Here is a 16,119-nt window from a genome sequence, read left to right as displayed (position 1 = left end):
GAGGAAGATGGGCATGGATGTTAGCCCAGGGCCAGTCTTCCTCAGCAAAAAGAGGAGGATTGGCCGATGTTAGCTCAGGGCCGATCTTCCTCACCAAAAAGAAAAGTAAACTAATATAAAAAAAAAAAGCCAGGCAGAAAAAATAATGAGACAAAAAATAAATAAACCAACCTGGTATAAAACTCCTCATCTGTGATTGTTTCCAAATCCAAGGCAACCTCTCCTGGATGGGGCTGGTGGCCCCGCAGTCACAAGTGAGCTCCCAGGAGGCTTAGGTTACTTAGGATACTTGTGAGAGGACAGGGATGGAGCTAGTGAAAGACAGGACAGGGACAGATAACAAGACAAATGCAAGCAAATTTGTGCAACCTCGGGCAGGAGATTTAATTTCTCTCGGCTTCAGTTTCCTCATGTGTACATTGGTTTTGACACTGGTGCTCACTTGATGGAGTGATTGTGATGAATAAATGAGAAGGCGTCTAAAATACTTAGCATGTGGCATATTCTGGTGTTAGCAGAGCTCTCCAAATTAACCATGAAATTAGTCATGAAAAGTGGGGTAGGCAGGATAATGGTCTCCCAAAGAAGTCCACATCCTAATCCTTGGAACTTGTGAGTACATCACCTTTCATGGCAAAAGGGACTTTGCAGATGTGATTAAGTTAAGGATCTTGAGATGACGAGATGATCCAGGGTTATCTAGGTGGGTCCAGCGTAATCACAGGGTCCTTATATGTAAGAGAGGGAGACAGCGGGGTTGGAGTCAGAGAAGATGTGGTGACAGAAGCAGAGGTCTGAGTGATGTGATTGATGGCTTGAAGATGAAGGAAGGAGCCACGAGCCAAGGAAGGCAGGCAGCCTCCAGAAGCTGGAAAACGTAAGGGAATGGATTTGTCCCTCAAGCCTCCAAAAGGAATGCAATTTGGCCAACAACTTGATTTTAGCCCAGTAACATCCATTTCTGACTTCTGATCTCCACAACCGTAGGGTAATAAATTTGTGTTGTTTTAAGCCACTAAGTTTGCAGAATTTGTTATATCAGCAATAAGAAACTAACACAAACAGCAAAGGGCTGATTAAGTGCAAAACGTTCATTTTTCGCATTGAGTTTAAATTTTATTTTGTTGTCACCTCCAGTATTACTTATTTTTCTTCTTAACGATGTCAGCTTCCAGCAAAACCAGAGGATTAAGTACATCCCCCTGAACAATTCACATTTTTCTGTTTAGCTCTTGAACCACCAGGCTTTCTTCCATCGAAGGATAGGAAATTGCAGGTTGTCTTATAAAATCTCTGGAAAATAGGCCTTTTGATAATCACACTTGTCATATTGGGAGCAGGCAACAGCAGGACAGGGATGAGCAGGAGGGCCCAGAGTCATGATAGGAAATAGTGCTGAGATGGACCACAGGCAAGGAGAAATGGAGGTTAAGTTCAAAGAGACGAGCCCAGACGGAAGGGCAAGCATGTGCTGAAGGTCAAGGCAATCAAGCAGTAACCCAGGAACCCAGAAACAGAAATCAGGAGGGATTCTCGAAGACCAGGGATGGTGAGAGGCTCAGACGCCAGGATGCAGTGCAACATGGTGAAGGGATTTAAACAGAGTGCATAAGTAAGAAGCACAGTAAGTCGCTGTCTCAGCCCCAGACAGAGGCAGAAGAGAAAATGCAAGGGAAGAAAACAAGGGGAGGTTTCATCGAGCAGGAATGGGCTCAGAAATCCAGGCCCACAGGCAACTGAGTAGCTTGCATGGGCAGAGGGAGGGGTGGCGCAGGAGGGATGCCAGGAGCATGAAGTGGACCTCAGCCCAGACACACCGTGGGAGAGTAAATCTTCCCAGCAAGACATCAGGTGCCCTGTAATGCACAGTGACTCAACTGCTAGGATGCTAGGAAACGAGCAGGACAGCGAGGGGAAGTTAAAGTCCCGGGAAAAGCCAGAGAGCAGCATGACATGGATGATGCGTATGGAAGCTCGGGGAAGATTCTGTCAGACACTTAGACCCTTATGACCACTCTGGCTTGTCCAAAATTTTCTTCTGGCTCCTGTAATATTTTTCAGACATAAGTATATCCTTCCTCTGAAATTTCAGGGCACGCTTCCTTTCCTCTGTGGCGAGTCTTTCAGACCTATGGCTATTGTCCTAAAATAGAATCATCTTCTAGCCCCTCTGAGTCTATGAACCAATTGAATCAACTTCCCAGTGGGCACTGATAATGGTGTCTGAGGTTGGGCTCCCCGGAAGCAGAGTCTGAGACACGGTGACTTATTGAGTGCCCTCAGGAGAAAGGGGTTGAAGAATAGGGCAAGGAAAGGAGCAGAGCCAGGATGTGGTCAAAACTGGAGTCCAGCTTCAGTCTGATTCCACGGGAGGTCTGGAGCACGAAGTGGACCCGAGAGTCGATCCCACCTTGAGGCAAGGAGCCAGCACTTGTACCCCATGTCAGTCAGTCCTTGGTCATAGGCTGTTCCCATCTGACTGAGGGCAGTTCTCTGGGAAAGGAGAGCTGTGAGCTTTTAGCAGCCAACACACACAGTGCCTTGGGGTTGGGGGCACTGGCTCATAAATCACCCTACCAAGGATACTGATAACATCTACTCTACCCAGCACTTTCCTATCTCTGCTTCCTCCATTATAGATAGGGTCTCCTGAAATCCCATGAGCCACTGCCTTGAGCTTTGCTGGCAGTCTGCTCCTGAATCTATGTTAAAAAAAAAAGCAGGGCGGGGTGTGGGGGTGCTGGGAACTGAGCTCCGTGAAACACTGGCAATATGGGAAAGCTCGAGCACCCTGCAGTAACGCACTGTTTCCACTGAAAATTCGATATATCTCCCACGAATAAAGAGTTCCATAACTAAGTGAGTTTGATAAATATGTTGTTCAACTTAACGGGATTTGTCTGAGCATTTATTAAGTAAAAGCCACATTAACTAACATTTTCAAGTGCATAGTCTGTGCTAGGCACTGTGTTAACTGGCTTACATGATAGAATTTACTTAATCCTTTTAAAATCCCTATGACAGTGCCTCTCAAAAGGTGGTTCCCGGAACAGCAGCCTCAGCATCACCTGGGAACTTGTTAGAAATGTAGATTTTAGAGACGATTCCAGGACTGATACCATTTGTGGATGCTGTTTATTGTGGCTGGTCGTCTGAGTTTTCTCCCTTTTCCTTATTCTATTATTAATCACACTGGAAATGTACTTGTTGTTTAACAAAACAGAAAATGAGAGAGTGTGGAAAGTATGATTTCTGCCCAGAGGAATTTACAGACTGGGTTAGGATTCCAACAAAACAGCAAAAAAGATAGGAAATAAATATAAAGTCGAGGATTGAAATAGCATACTTCATGGAGAAAACCAGGGCTGATGTGGAAAGAGCAATGCTCTAAGAATGATCTAGAGCAGGGGTTCTCACAGTGTGGTCCCTGGACCAGCAGCATCAGCATCCCCTGGGAACTTGTTAGAGATGCACATTCTCACGCCCTCATCCCCAGATTTAATGATTCAGAAATTCTGGGAGTGGAGCCACCCCATTTCTGTTTTAACAAACGCTCCAGGTGATTCTGATGCATGATAAAGCATGAGATAGGTCCTATCAATATTGCTATTTTAAAAATGAGGAAACAGGCAGGGGCAAGACAAGCAACATGCCTTAGAATAGTACTTCTCAAACCAAGGTGTATACAAATCACCTGGGGATCTCCTTAAATATGCAGATTCTGATCCAGTGAGTCTGTGGTGGGACCTGAAATCCTTCCTTTCTAGCAAGCTCCCAGATATTACCGACGCAGCTGGCCCATGGATCACATAAGGAATAGCAAACTCTTACATGACTTTGCTGAGGGACTTAGGATTTGGACCCAGGTGATCTGATTCCAGAGGCTGAGGCCTTAATCACATTGCCCAGCTGCCACCAGGTATACGAGAATGAACAGTTACAATATGATTCTATGAGAGGAGGGTAGAGCACGCAGTGTTCCAGAAACTTACTTTGCTTGTTCAAAGAACATCAAATGCCATCTTGCAGGAAATGACTGCTCCATAGAAAATAGTTTGGGAAATGCTATGATAGAAGCCCAGTTGCCTAGCTTTCTGGAAACCTCAGGGGTCTCTAAGTCAGAAATGTCTATGTAAGGAGGGGCAAAGCATCTTCCTACATTCCTGGCTAACAAACTCTCTAAATATACTCTTAACGGACGGCATATCTGACATGCTGTTAGGCTCAGGTGAGGTTATCTTAACCCAACTCCATCAGGCTAAAGCAGTGGTTCTCAAAGGTTGAGCCTGCATCTAAATCACCTCCAGGGTGATTCAGTAGGTCTAGGGTAAGGCTAGACAATTTGCATTTCTAACAAGTTCCCAAGTGACACTCATGCTGCTGGCTTGTCTTGAGTCTCCAAGACTTGAAGGCTAATGTCATCTTAAGTCCCTCAATGGAAAGCAAGGGGCTAAATAATTCCTCACGAATGGAAATATTCCTTGAATCCAAGCCACTTCCTGAGGCTGAGAAATTGGCCACTGAACTGAGGATGCCCAGCCATGGGCCGGGGAGTGGCATCCACATCCAACCCATGCTTTATTGGCAAAGCCACAAGTCCTGAATGCGGGCTAACTGAGACCACTTGGAGGAAGGTTATCTGTTTTCTTTGCCCAAAGGCTCTGTCTGCTTGCCAAGCTATATGCCCACAGGGCTGCATCTACCCAGAGGGTGAACTTTTTTCAATTCACTCATCCAGGGGCCCACGTGCTCTAAGCCAAACAAAGGCATTTTATAGCCTAATCGGTGGGACTCCTTAATCCCATTTTACACTCACGTCTTTCTAATCATGGCACTAGCTCTTTTTGAAATGTCTCTTTTTTCTTTCTCCTATTTCATCTGCTTGTCTCTCTCTTTTAAAACAAATCGAATTCTACCTTCCCTTGGCTTGTTTTGTTTTATGTGGAATAAGTCGGCTTGGTTTGAGAGCACATACTCTTTGCAAGAGCAGGGGCTGTGAATACCCACATTTTAATATTTCTGACCCTGGCACGCGTGCATCCTTCCACCCCAGGCAAGACCTCACTATCTTTGGGAACAACCTACAGAGGAAAACAAGAGAAGCACCTGATGCCACGGAGAGGCTGCTGTTTTCACACTACCCGATGAGCTATCAAGGTATTTATAATAGCCTCGCCATTTTGCAGTTCCCCATCCTATCTGCTCTTGTGTCATGACATTATTCCCTTCGCAAAGAGAGATAAGACACAGCCTGCAAAAATGGCTGTCATTATTTCAGAGAGTGCATGCAGGCCTGCAATTGATTTATGGTAGGCAGAAGTGGAAACATTACTGTCTTTAATAAGAGGGAACTGTGTGCAACAGACATTATGCCTGTTTTACAGGAGATATTTTAATACACAGTTCTGGAAGCCTTCCATGTGCTAGTTTGAGCTTCTAGCATTAAAAAATAATAATAATAATAAAGCAAAATAAGGCCCAGAATTTCCAGCTGAAAATTGTTCTAATTGTTCCAGAAATCTCCTGGCTAGAAAATATTTAGGTGGGATTCCCACAATTCATTTGTAATGAATATTCTTTTCACTTCTAGTCCTACAGCTTTAACGGCATGACATTTGGAAACTTGCTAAAATCTAGCCCCTTTTCTTAAGACCATATTTGTACCTTTTTGGAAGTCTCTAAAGAATAGCTTTTGATTATTCTTTATTAAAAGTTAAAAGAAATAGAAGTGGACATAAGTCATTTTTGGTTAGCCATGCTGAAGCCCTCCCAAGGGCCCACTGCACACGTGGCTGACTGCTCATTTGGGGTTGATTTCTGGGTTAAGAGTTCCTGCAGAGGTAGGAGTGTCCTGGCATAAGTCCCACAGGGAGCTGTAAGCCCTCAGGAGAGAGGAAGAGCAGGGGGTCCAGGGCCCAAACACGTGCCATCTCCCTGCGTGGCACCATCTCCCTTTGACCACATCCAGTTCACCTCTCAGAACTCTGTTCAAAGGCTGCTTCTTCCAAAGGCGCTTCTCTGATACTCATAATCCTCCCCACTCTCCCTACTCCCTGCTCAGCAGACCCTTTGTTTCTTCTGGTAGCCTGGTCACATCTGTGATGAAATATTTAACTCTGTGATGAGTTGCTTAATGTCTCTCTGCTGCCAGGAGGTAAATTCCGTGAGGTCCAGAAGCAGGTCTGCCTTGCTCACGACTCTTCCTCCCAGCTCCTGCGTGCTGGGGCCGGGACGAGCTGGGATCCAATCCTGAAGCACGTAAACTGAGGATGGGCTGAGGGAAGACACTGATGAAAAGGCACCAGAAAGTAAAGGAGGAAAGAATCAGTGTGTGAGGGGAAATTTCCAGGTCAGAGTTGGCCAGGATCCTCAAAGATGAGCTGCACAGGATGGGGGAGGAGGAGGTCCATGCATCAGGTGCAGATGAATTGGAGAGAAGGCAACCTTCTGCAAATCCAAAGCCCAGCTAGATTTTCATCCCCTGGGTTGCCGTAAAGATGTGTTTTTTAATCTGGGGCATCTACAGGTGAAAAGAAGGAAATGTGATGATGGTTCCAAGACTGTAAATACACTAAAAACCATGAAATTGTAGACTTACTGAACTTTAGAGCTTGCAAATTACATCTCAATAAAGCTATTAATAAAAGATTGGGGTTTCCTAAGCACGGGGTTCCTCATCTATGACACAGGCCCAATGTACACAAACCCTACTGGATCCACCCCCACATCGTCCCCATGGGACTTAGGGGGGACAAGGGAAACTGTTGCAAACATGAAGCTCATGCTGCCTGCTGTGCAGTGAATAATGACGTCCTTTGTCTCTGACCCAGGAGACTCACATCTTCTGCCAGCATCTATGAAATAGCAGGCTAACACATTAGCTTGCAAATAGGGTAAAAACTCAGACCCTTCCCAGTCATGGACAGATGATTTCATGGAACCAAGAGGGCAGGAAGGTTTTCAAGGAGAGAGCAGTCAGCATCATCTATCGCTGAAGAAAAGTCAAGTATAAGGACTAATAATAACAATGTAATAATAATAAGCACCATTGGCTTTAGCAATAGGAGAACACTGGTGACCTTCACAAGGGTCATTTCTGGGAAGAAGCGGGAACTGAATAAAGCCATCACATTCAAGAAATTTGGCTAAGAAGGGGAGAAGTAAAAAGGGAACCAGAGGGGAGCAATTTCCAATATTGCAAGGGTATTTTTATTTCATTGATTTTGCTTGTAGATTTGAGAAATTCAAATCTATTTAAGTATCTAGTACAGTGTAAATTAGAGAAGTGTAAATATGTGCTAAAGAAATGAATTTATTTTTTTAATAGGAAGCCATCTGTATAGAAGGAAATGCTGGCATGATGACACAAAGTGACAGGACTACAGGGTGAGCAAGGAAAGACACCCAGAACTTAAGAATATGACACAGACCTACCTTCAAATCCTGCCTACACTGCTCACTCCCTGTGGGACTTTGACCTGTTTGACTCATTGACCCCTCTAAGGCTCAGTCTCTTCATTATAAAATGGGGCTAAAAATAGCATCTACCTGAAAGACTGGTTATGAGAATTAAATACATCATATGTGTAACCACTCAATCAACATTAGCTGTTATGAGTATTATCGTTAATTTATCATTATTGTTTAGTTGTGGTGTGGCCACTAGGTTTCCAAGAGAAGTCCCACGTGGAAGAGACACCTGGTACAGATGTAGACAGGAGGAGGAGGAGCTGGTTCCAGAACACTCACAGTCCTGGGAGCCAGCGGTAGCCCTTTGGGGACCTGGAAAATAGGTTTACTGGAAGAATTGGCCGCAGTAAGAACTGACATGTCTGCTTATCTCCTCAGCCCTGGTGTGGCTGCTGTCGAGCTGATGCGCTCCCAGGGAAGGAGCCTTTTCCTGCCAGATTAGGGTCTGCTCTCTGTCCAATGCCCACGATTTGTCTAAACACATATGCTGCCCCTACTGAGATCTGTGCAGAGCCTTTGGACACATGGCTCATTTCTGAGACTCTTTGAACAGTACTTGTTGTACAAACCCCCAGTAGAGCAAATCCTTTGTAGGGAGGGCTGGAAATTAGCCCTGCAGTGGGGCTGACAGGGCCTGCTCTGGAGCCCTTGAGAAGTGGAAGCATGTGGCCCCATGAGCCATGGTATTCCGTAAAGACCAGGTGATGCACACAAAATATTTCTACACTTCTTCCTGGATGAACAGTGTCTGATGGAGGTGATGAGGGTTTGGGGGAACCTGAGGGTAATTTTACCCATCTTGTCAGTGGGGGGCCAGGGCTTCAGCTTCTGTTGGAATTAGCTACCCCAACACCCTGCCAAGGCTTCCTACCATCCTTCGAATATTCTGTATCTAGAAAAAGTGACCATTTTTCTCCTTTTTAGTAGTATTTTTTTCTATTTATATTAGTTACCTATATTCATTTTAGAGTATTTGTATGAAACAGAAAAGATTAAAAATGAAAATAAAAAGCATACATAATCTACCATCACAATCAATTATTGTCTTGATATGTGTTGTATAGTGTTATATGTATTTATATAAATATGTATATATTTGTTAGTATAAATGTGTTTATTATGTATATGTTTGTTTTTGATTAAAAAGTAATATATTGAACGTATTAATTGTTTTTTAACTTGTTCTTTTCACTTAAACACATATTGTGAAAATGTCACTAAATATACTTCTATAACCTGACTCTTAATGACTCCATTCCAGCGTTTACTTAATCAGTCCCTTTTGCTGGACATTTAGGTTGTTTTCAGTTTTTCATCCTGTTGAACACACTTGCAGATAAATTTTCTCCCTGTCTCTGGTTGTTTTCTTAGGTAAATGCCCATAAGTAAAATTACTTCTTGGAAGAATGTGCACATTTAAGGTTTTAGATATCTATTGCCAAATTATCTTCCAGAAAAGATGTAACCACATACATTCACTGTGCTACACTGATAATTCTGTCAGTACAGTTCCACCTGGTTGGACCCTGAATGTTGTTCTCTTTTTTCTTTTTTTAAAGGACTCTCCAAACTGTAGACTAGACTCAGATTGCACACCATCTACTTGCTTGAAAAATTACAAGTTTGTATTCCTGGGGCCAGTGTATCACATAAGAAATAAACAAGTTATGACTGAAGCTATAAACCTTCCATGATAGACCATGGCATTATACTCTTCACCTGAAGGAGAAATCAACCCAGAACAAGATGAGCTTGTTTATAACTTTTATTGGCCTTTATCAGCCTTTTCCCCGAAGGACTAGAATTGTTCTAGGCTCAGGTTTACACATTTCTGCACAGGTTCTAGCCATTGATTCTTAAGTAGAATTTGCACTGTAATTCCATGAAAGCCGGCCGGGTCTTCTAAAGAGCATATAAAGTTTCCAGGAGGGTGTAAAACAGGGGTATGGGCTGGTCTTCCTTTTTAACTTATTAATTTATGATCTGAAACCACTTACAGATAAGCAGGCTATAGATTCCCGCTCGATAGAAAGGAAGGCAAGCATTCTCTACAACACAGGTGATAGGGATTTATTTCAAACTATGAGCCCACCACCTGCTCCCTAACCATTGCCAGAAAGAAGGGCCACTGACATACTATTCTGGAAAGAAAGTCACTGTCTTTGTTTCCCCGACTTAAAAACTAGTGGATAAAAAAGTTTCTACCTTTGGTGACTTAGTGATTCCTCAGCTTATCTTGGAAGCTACAGCAAGAAGTAGCATTGTTGAAAGCTAGACCTGCTGTAGGTGTCTTGTGGAGACGCTTGGTCACGATGTGCTTATTTCACTTGCTTTGGAAATTCTCAGGCTAAGTCGCCCCAGCCCAGTTACATGAACAGAACTTTGGCGAGTCTGTAGACTGCTCCTCTAGGCACTGAATCAGATACAAAGCAATATTTTATGAGAAATCCACCACTGCCTTAGCCAGTCTTGGGTCAGGGCTGCAGCTGGCTCCTGGTGGCAGATGTCATGACAGGCGCCTCATATTCCATAGAGAGATGTTAACCTACTTCCAACCACACTGTTGAATACACAACTGGACTTAACTAGCCAAGCAGGCATTTGCCAGAGAGCATAGCATAAGCATAAGCATAAGCCTATATTACAGGAAATACCTCCCAATATTTCCTGTAATATAGATGAGGGAGACTATGTTTTGGGAGGTTTCCTTGAAAAAAATAGTTGTTGAATCTATTCAATCACCAGATACATTTAAAGTATCCCAGGATGGAGATGGGTTAGCAGAGAGTGGGGACCTCTGCCATATCGTATTGCCCACCTCACCCCTTCTGTCTTCAGCCATGCCTCTAAATTGCTTTTACATAGACTGTCATTATGCGAAACAAGCCTATGGAACTCACTTGTGTGCCCTCAATACAACCGTGGTGGAGAACGCCGTTCCTTACATCAACACACTGTTTTCTTTAGGAGGACTCCTGGGAACCATCCCTGTCTGGCCCATGTGAACAACAGCTAGAATTTTCCCGAGCAATTGGTTTCTGTTTATCTCGTAGACATTGTGAACTGTACTGTATATATGACAAGTTTCCTTTATTCCGTCGGTGGCTATGCTGCTGTAGGCTCTGCTTGTGACCCACCAGTAAGTAGCAGATATAAAGAAATGCGGTTTTAGCATTATTACCAGTTCCAGTGTGTTCTTTTCCTCCTATCTCGTGTCGCCTCACTTTTAATTTATGCTATCTTGTCACGCTTTATGTCCCATTGTAAGCCACCTGAAAAACGTTTTGTGCAATAAGACTTGGTTTACACTGAAAAGTAGATAAATAAATAAGTTGTGGAAGAGCTCCACACCACGTGTTTCTATCTATCGTCTTCCAAACTTCCATTACATTCTGCTTTAACATCCTTCCGCCGACAGGCCCAAGTTTAGGGAATGCAACTCAGAACCGTAGCAATAACGATCACAGAATAATTGGAAAACCCAAATAGAGGTGCTGAAAGTACTGTGACTGTTTCATCTCGTTTTCGTGACCCAACCCAGGCAATGCTATTGAAATGACAGAGCATCTTGGGAGCCTGATGCACTTTAATACTAATTATAATGAAAAGAGAAAATAGCACTACTTAATATTTGAGTGACTGACTGTGCTCTCTTTGTGTGTAGACAGCCCAGGGAAGCAAGAGAGGCAGGCATTACTGTTATTCTCATTCCACTGTCCTGCTAAGGAGCAAAGAGGAGCTGTTAGCCCCTGGAGATGCTCTCTCTGCAGGGGGATTTTCCAACTGCAGGAAATGGGCTCAATTCCAACAAGAGAAGGGACACCATGAACTCCCATCACAGTGAGCCGGGCACGGGTGAGGGACCAACATCCAAACTACGGCAGTCAGAAGAGATGGTAGAGATCTTTTAACATATGAATTGGAGGTAAGTGGAGTTAGCTTCTTTCAAGCAATATTCTTGTTTCCTTGAACCAGAGGCGATGTCTTTCCAGAGCTATGCTCTCCAATAAGACTTTCTGCAATGTCGGATATGTTCTCTATCTGGATTTCTCTAACACGGTGGCCACTAGATGCACGTGGCTATCGTGCCCTTGAAATGTGGCTAGTGTGACTGGGCCTGTCAAAATCTGAATTTTGCATTTATTTTAATTAATTTAAATTTAAATAGCCATAGTAAAGTTAACAAGGTTGCAGGGTACAAGATCAATATGTGAAAGTCAATTGTATTTCTATATACCAGTGATGAAAAATCAGAAATTGAGACTTTTTTTAAATGCCTTTTACAATGAGATCAAAAAATATGAGACACTTAGGGATAAGTCTGACAAAAGATGTGCAAGATCTGTACACCGAAAATTACAAAACCTGGCTGAGTGAAATTACTGAAGATCTTAAGTGAAGAAATATACCACGTTCATGGTCAGAAGGCTCAGTATTGCTAAGATGTCAGTTTTCCCCAAAGTGATCTATAGATTCAATACAATCAATCCCCACCAAAATCCCAACGGGCTTTTTTGTGGAAATTGACAAACTGATTCTAAAAGCCATATGGAAATGCAAATGTACCCAGAATCTAAAATATTCAGTTTGTCTCAGCCCTGGGAGTCTGGGCTTAAAGGACAAAGTTGGTTAGAGGGCAGTTTGGAAAGGTCATAGTTGGCAAATTCTAGTTCTGGCACTTGTATGTTTGTGGTCTCATTTTCTCCATCTGTAAAATGGGCATATTGATGCTGACATAACAGAATTAGAGTTAAGATTTAACAAGATCACAGATGCAGAGCATCATCCAAAGCACAGAGAAACTTAAAAAATATCCCTTCCCCTTCCCCACCAAGCCCTTCATCACAGCACACACCTTCTTCTCTTATAAAGGGATGGGCAGGTGTGAGGAGCGGGCCTCTCCCATCCTTACCTGGAGCCAAAGTTTGTCATGCTGAGACCACTTCCCACCAGCAATGCACTGAAACGTGGCATTCTGCCCCACGTTCACCTCGACATTTTGGAGCCGCAGAAAGTGAGGTGCTTTTCCTAAGAGAGAAACCAAAGGGCACATGAGGACAGAATTCAACAGCCTGCACCACTTCCCTGTTGGTAGATGAGAGCTCAAGATGGGCACTGGGCAGGGTGGAATTTGTGCCTGGGAAGTGGCCTGGCTCAGTGAAGAGCTACTGTTAATTGATAACTTGCCATGCGCTAGGAAATGTTCTAAGAGCTTCACATGCATCCTCTCACTTAAACCTCACAAAAATCCATGAGGTGCGCAGTATCTCCATTTCACAGATCAGAAAATTAAGGTTCTGAGGGGTTCCATAGTTTGGCACAGTCAGACAGACAGAAAGGGGGGTAGCTAAGATATGAATCCAGGTCTCTGAGAACTTCAAATCCATATTATTAGCTGCTAGGCAATACTGCCATGTTTGAAAGAAGAAATTGGGTTGGAGGGGTGTTCACCATAGAAGATTCCTCCCTGTAGCCTGGGTGAGCAGAAAGAAGAAAGCAGAAGTGAAGCACCTTTGGGCCTGAGATCTCCACACGTGGCCTTGGTGATGATGCTGATGATGCAGATGACGAGGAAGGCAAAGAGTGGAGAAGGGAGAAAAGGCAGAGGAGAACACTAGTAGCTTCCGTTCACTTAGCACTTATTATGTGATGGGTGTCATGTGCAATGTCTATACACAGTAACTAATCTAACCCAATGCAGTTATTAGTGCTATTATCTCTGTTTCACAGTGAGTGAACCGAGGCACAGAGAATTCAAGAAATGTTCAGCGTCTACACTCTTTACTCTAAGCTATAGTATCTCCTAAGGATGGGAGGGAGGTGGGACATTTACTCTGGAGACTTGGCATAACAGGAGAAAGGACTTTCAAAAGAAACTCACAGTGTCCGTAAGCAATCAATTCCAGAATTAAACATATGTTTATGTTGGGTAACTTGGGTTCATCACTTTCCTAGTTTGTGGAGACAGGTTCTCCCCTATGTAAGCTCTCCAAAGATGAGTGGGTTGATAACCTATGTCTAGAAGAATGCGTTTCTTCACTGAAGCACAAAAGTGCCGAGGATCCCTACCGCATGAATCAAATCAATGATGAACCAGGCATCGACTACCCCAGAATGAGATCAAAAGGAGAGTTGTTAAGAGGATCAAGGAGGCTCAACACAAGCCGTTGGTCATCTTTCCAGAAGGAGTCAAATATCCAGAGAGATAAATCATAACAATAATAGCATTTATTGAAAGCTCCTACAATGCCAGGCAGTGTGATAAATGCTTTTACATGTTTTATCTAATTTAACTTCATAACATTTCTGTAAAGCAGACACTAGTGTTATTCCTCTTTTAGAGAAGCAGAAACCAAGGCTCACCAAGTGTAATTTGCCCAAAGCTACACAGCATTAATGACAGAAAAAGAATTCAGTCCGCGTCCATTTTAACCCAAAGCTCAGCATTTAACTAGCCCATTCTCTTGCATCCTGGCAATGGAAGGTCAGTGGCGTCACTGGAGCCCAGGGTCCAAGAAAGGGCTCGTGGGCAAGGCTGTGCTCACTCCCCAGGCTCCTCTTCTTGTTCCCAATTTTCACAAGGGATCCCTTTCCTCGCCATTTGTCCCCATGGCCTTCACGCTTTGAACTATCTTATCTGGTCCACCAAACTGTGTCACCACCTGTAAGGCTCAGCAAAAGCCAAGAACCTTGGCATGATAAGGCAGACTTGCTGCGTGAAAACATGTACCTTCTGCTCAGGCTTTTAAACAAATAACAACAGCTCAGCAACCCCTCAGGCTACTTTCAGGAGCCCACGACTAGAGTGGCGTCGACAGTCGGAGGGCCAGGGAAGACCTCTCCTTGTGGGCTTCTCAGAGTTGAAGATTCCTGCATCCAGTCAACCTGACAAATGTCACGCTGCTTTGATTGTCTGAAATTGTTTCCCTTTTGCTCTGCTGTATAATTTTGTAAAATTATTTTTGGAACTATCAGTTCAAGTCAATTCTTCAAGGGGGAAGAGAGTGAATCCTGTAAGCCAATTTATGCCACGGGTCTATGGGGGAAGGAACATCTACTCTGTGTAGGGAGGGAGCGCAGAGTCTTAGGTGCAATGTTGCAAGGGTTTGTGCTGGATCTTACACAGGGATGCTTCTCCTGACCCCTAGGGTACACTGGGCAAGTGGCTTAACTTCTGGGACATGAGCAGTTAGAAATGGATCTTCTCTCAATCAATGTCCCTGCTTGCTTCTGACTCCTCCCTTCTCCTTCTAAGCCGCAGACCTTTTGCCTTAATTCTTTCATCATCTACCCCACTCCTCTCTCCCTTCAAGGTTCAGTGGTAGAGAATTTAGAGGCTTAATGGCCCCTAGTGTTAATATTCTGGTGAAACATGGATGGTTTACAGCAGACATGTTGAACCCATGCACCTACAGGAGCCAGAGAGTTATGTAAATGAATAAGTAGTTCAGTCGGAAAACAAAGCAAAAACACCACCTTCTTGCCCATCATTCATTTGCCCACTTTAGATAGAGACCTGGATAAAATAGATTTCTCTATACAGACATGCATCACTTAATGACGGGGATACGTTCTGAGAAATGCATCGTTAGGCTATTTCATCGTTGTGCGAACACCATACAGTGTACTTACACAAACCTAGATGGTATAGCCTACTACGCACTTAGTCTATATGGTACTAATCTTATGGGACCACTGTCATATACTCGGTCCGTCACTGACTGCAATGTCGTTACGCAGTGCATGACTGTGTAAGAAAATCATTGCAAGCACAGTAATAACTGGGTATCTGACCCAGCCCCAGCATTGAGGAGGCAAGAAGGAGTGGTGGGGACTTAGGACAACTGGATAAAGACTCCATGCCCATTGAAAGGGGGCAGGTTACTTAAATCCAGCAGATGGAGGCCATGCGAGAGTGCTTTGCTCAGGGTAGCCAATCATCCGATTTCTCAAGGCAAGTAAGAAATCCAGGTTTTATGTGAAATCTCTCACTCTAAAGTCTTGACTGAATTTTATTAAAACACCATGCAGACTTAACAAAACACGTCTGCAGATGTGCTCTTTAAGTTTGTGGTTTCTGTTACCCAGCTCTTATGTAAGTCATCTGGAGCAATTCCCACTGGCCAGTCTTGCCTGAACTAAAGCCATAAATCCAGTGATGCCCCCACCCAGCATGCCCTCCAAGCGTCACGCTGCAGGATCACATGAATGCTGGCCCTAGATGGTGGTTCCTAACACAGGAACTTATCCAGATCACCCTCCTGCTTAGCACTCTCTCCACGTGCCTGACTCTCGTCTCTGCTCTTTGAGCCCTGGCCTCATCTCCAGCTCACGACAGATCTCTCTCTCGGGATCTTCCTTATGTTGGGGACCTGTTTGGTCCACCTCTCTGAGTTCCTGGCCTCTGTGATCCTCTTCCCATCCCCTCACTCCAGTCCAGGCCTGAGCTCTACACTCTCTCAGCTGTTCTTTTCCCCAGCATCTGCAGCTCTGGGAAAGAAATTATCCCACTAGCTTCCACTCACCAATCTTCGGCCAAACACAGTTGACCTCGGGACCCAGATCAACCACCAGCTCCTGGTTTTAAGCATTCCACGCTCACTCTCCACTGAGACCCAGCACCCCCAAAATAGGATCCCGCTGAATGGG

At 44.1% G+C, this 16,119-nt stretch overlaps 1 protein-coding gene across 2 annotated transcripts in view; it reads right to left on the bottom strand.

Moving 5' to 3' along the window:
- The window catches only part of PTPRT (protein tyrosine phosphatase receptor type T), a 1,006,475-nt gene that overhangs the window by 621,574 nt on the left and 368,782 nt on the right, over positions 1-16,119 (bottom strand). For both annotated transcript variants that reach the window (XM_058562674.1, XM_058562675.1), the window contains exon 5: positions 12,383-12,498. In XM_058562674.1, the coding sequence (XP_058418657.1) occupies positions 12,383-12,498 (116 nt within the window). The remainder of the gene's footprint in view (positions 1-12,382; positions 12,499-16,119) is intronic.

The sequence above is a fragment of the Diceros bicornis genome, chromosome 19 (genome assembly GCF_020826845.1).
Source record: "Diceros bicornis minor isolate mBicDic1 chromosome 19, mDicBic1.mat.cur, whole genome shotgun sequence".
In the NCBI taxonomy this organism is placed as follows: Eukaryota; Metazoa; Chordata; class Mammalia; order Perissodactyla; family Rhinocerotidae; genus Diceros; species Diceros bicornis.
Note: the sequence above shows the minus strand (reverse complement) of the source record. Positions and strands in the feature narration are given on the sequence as shown.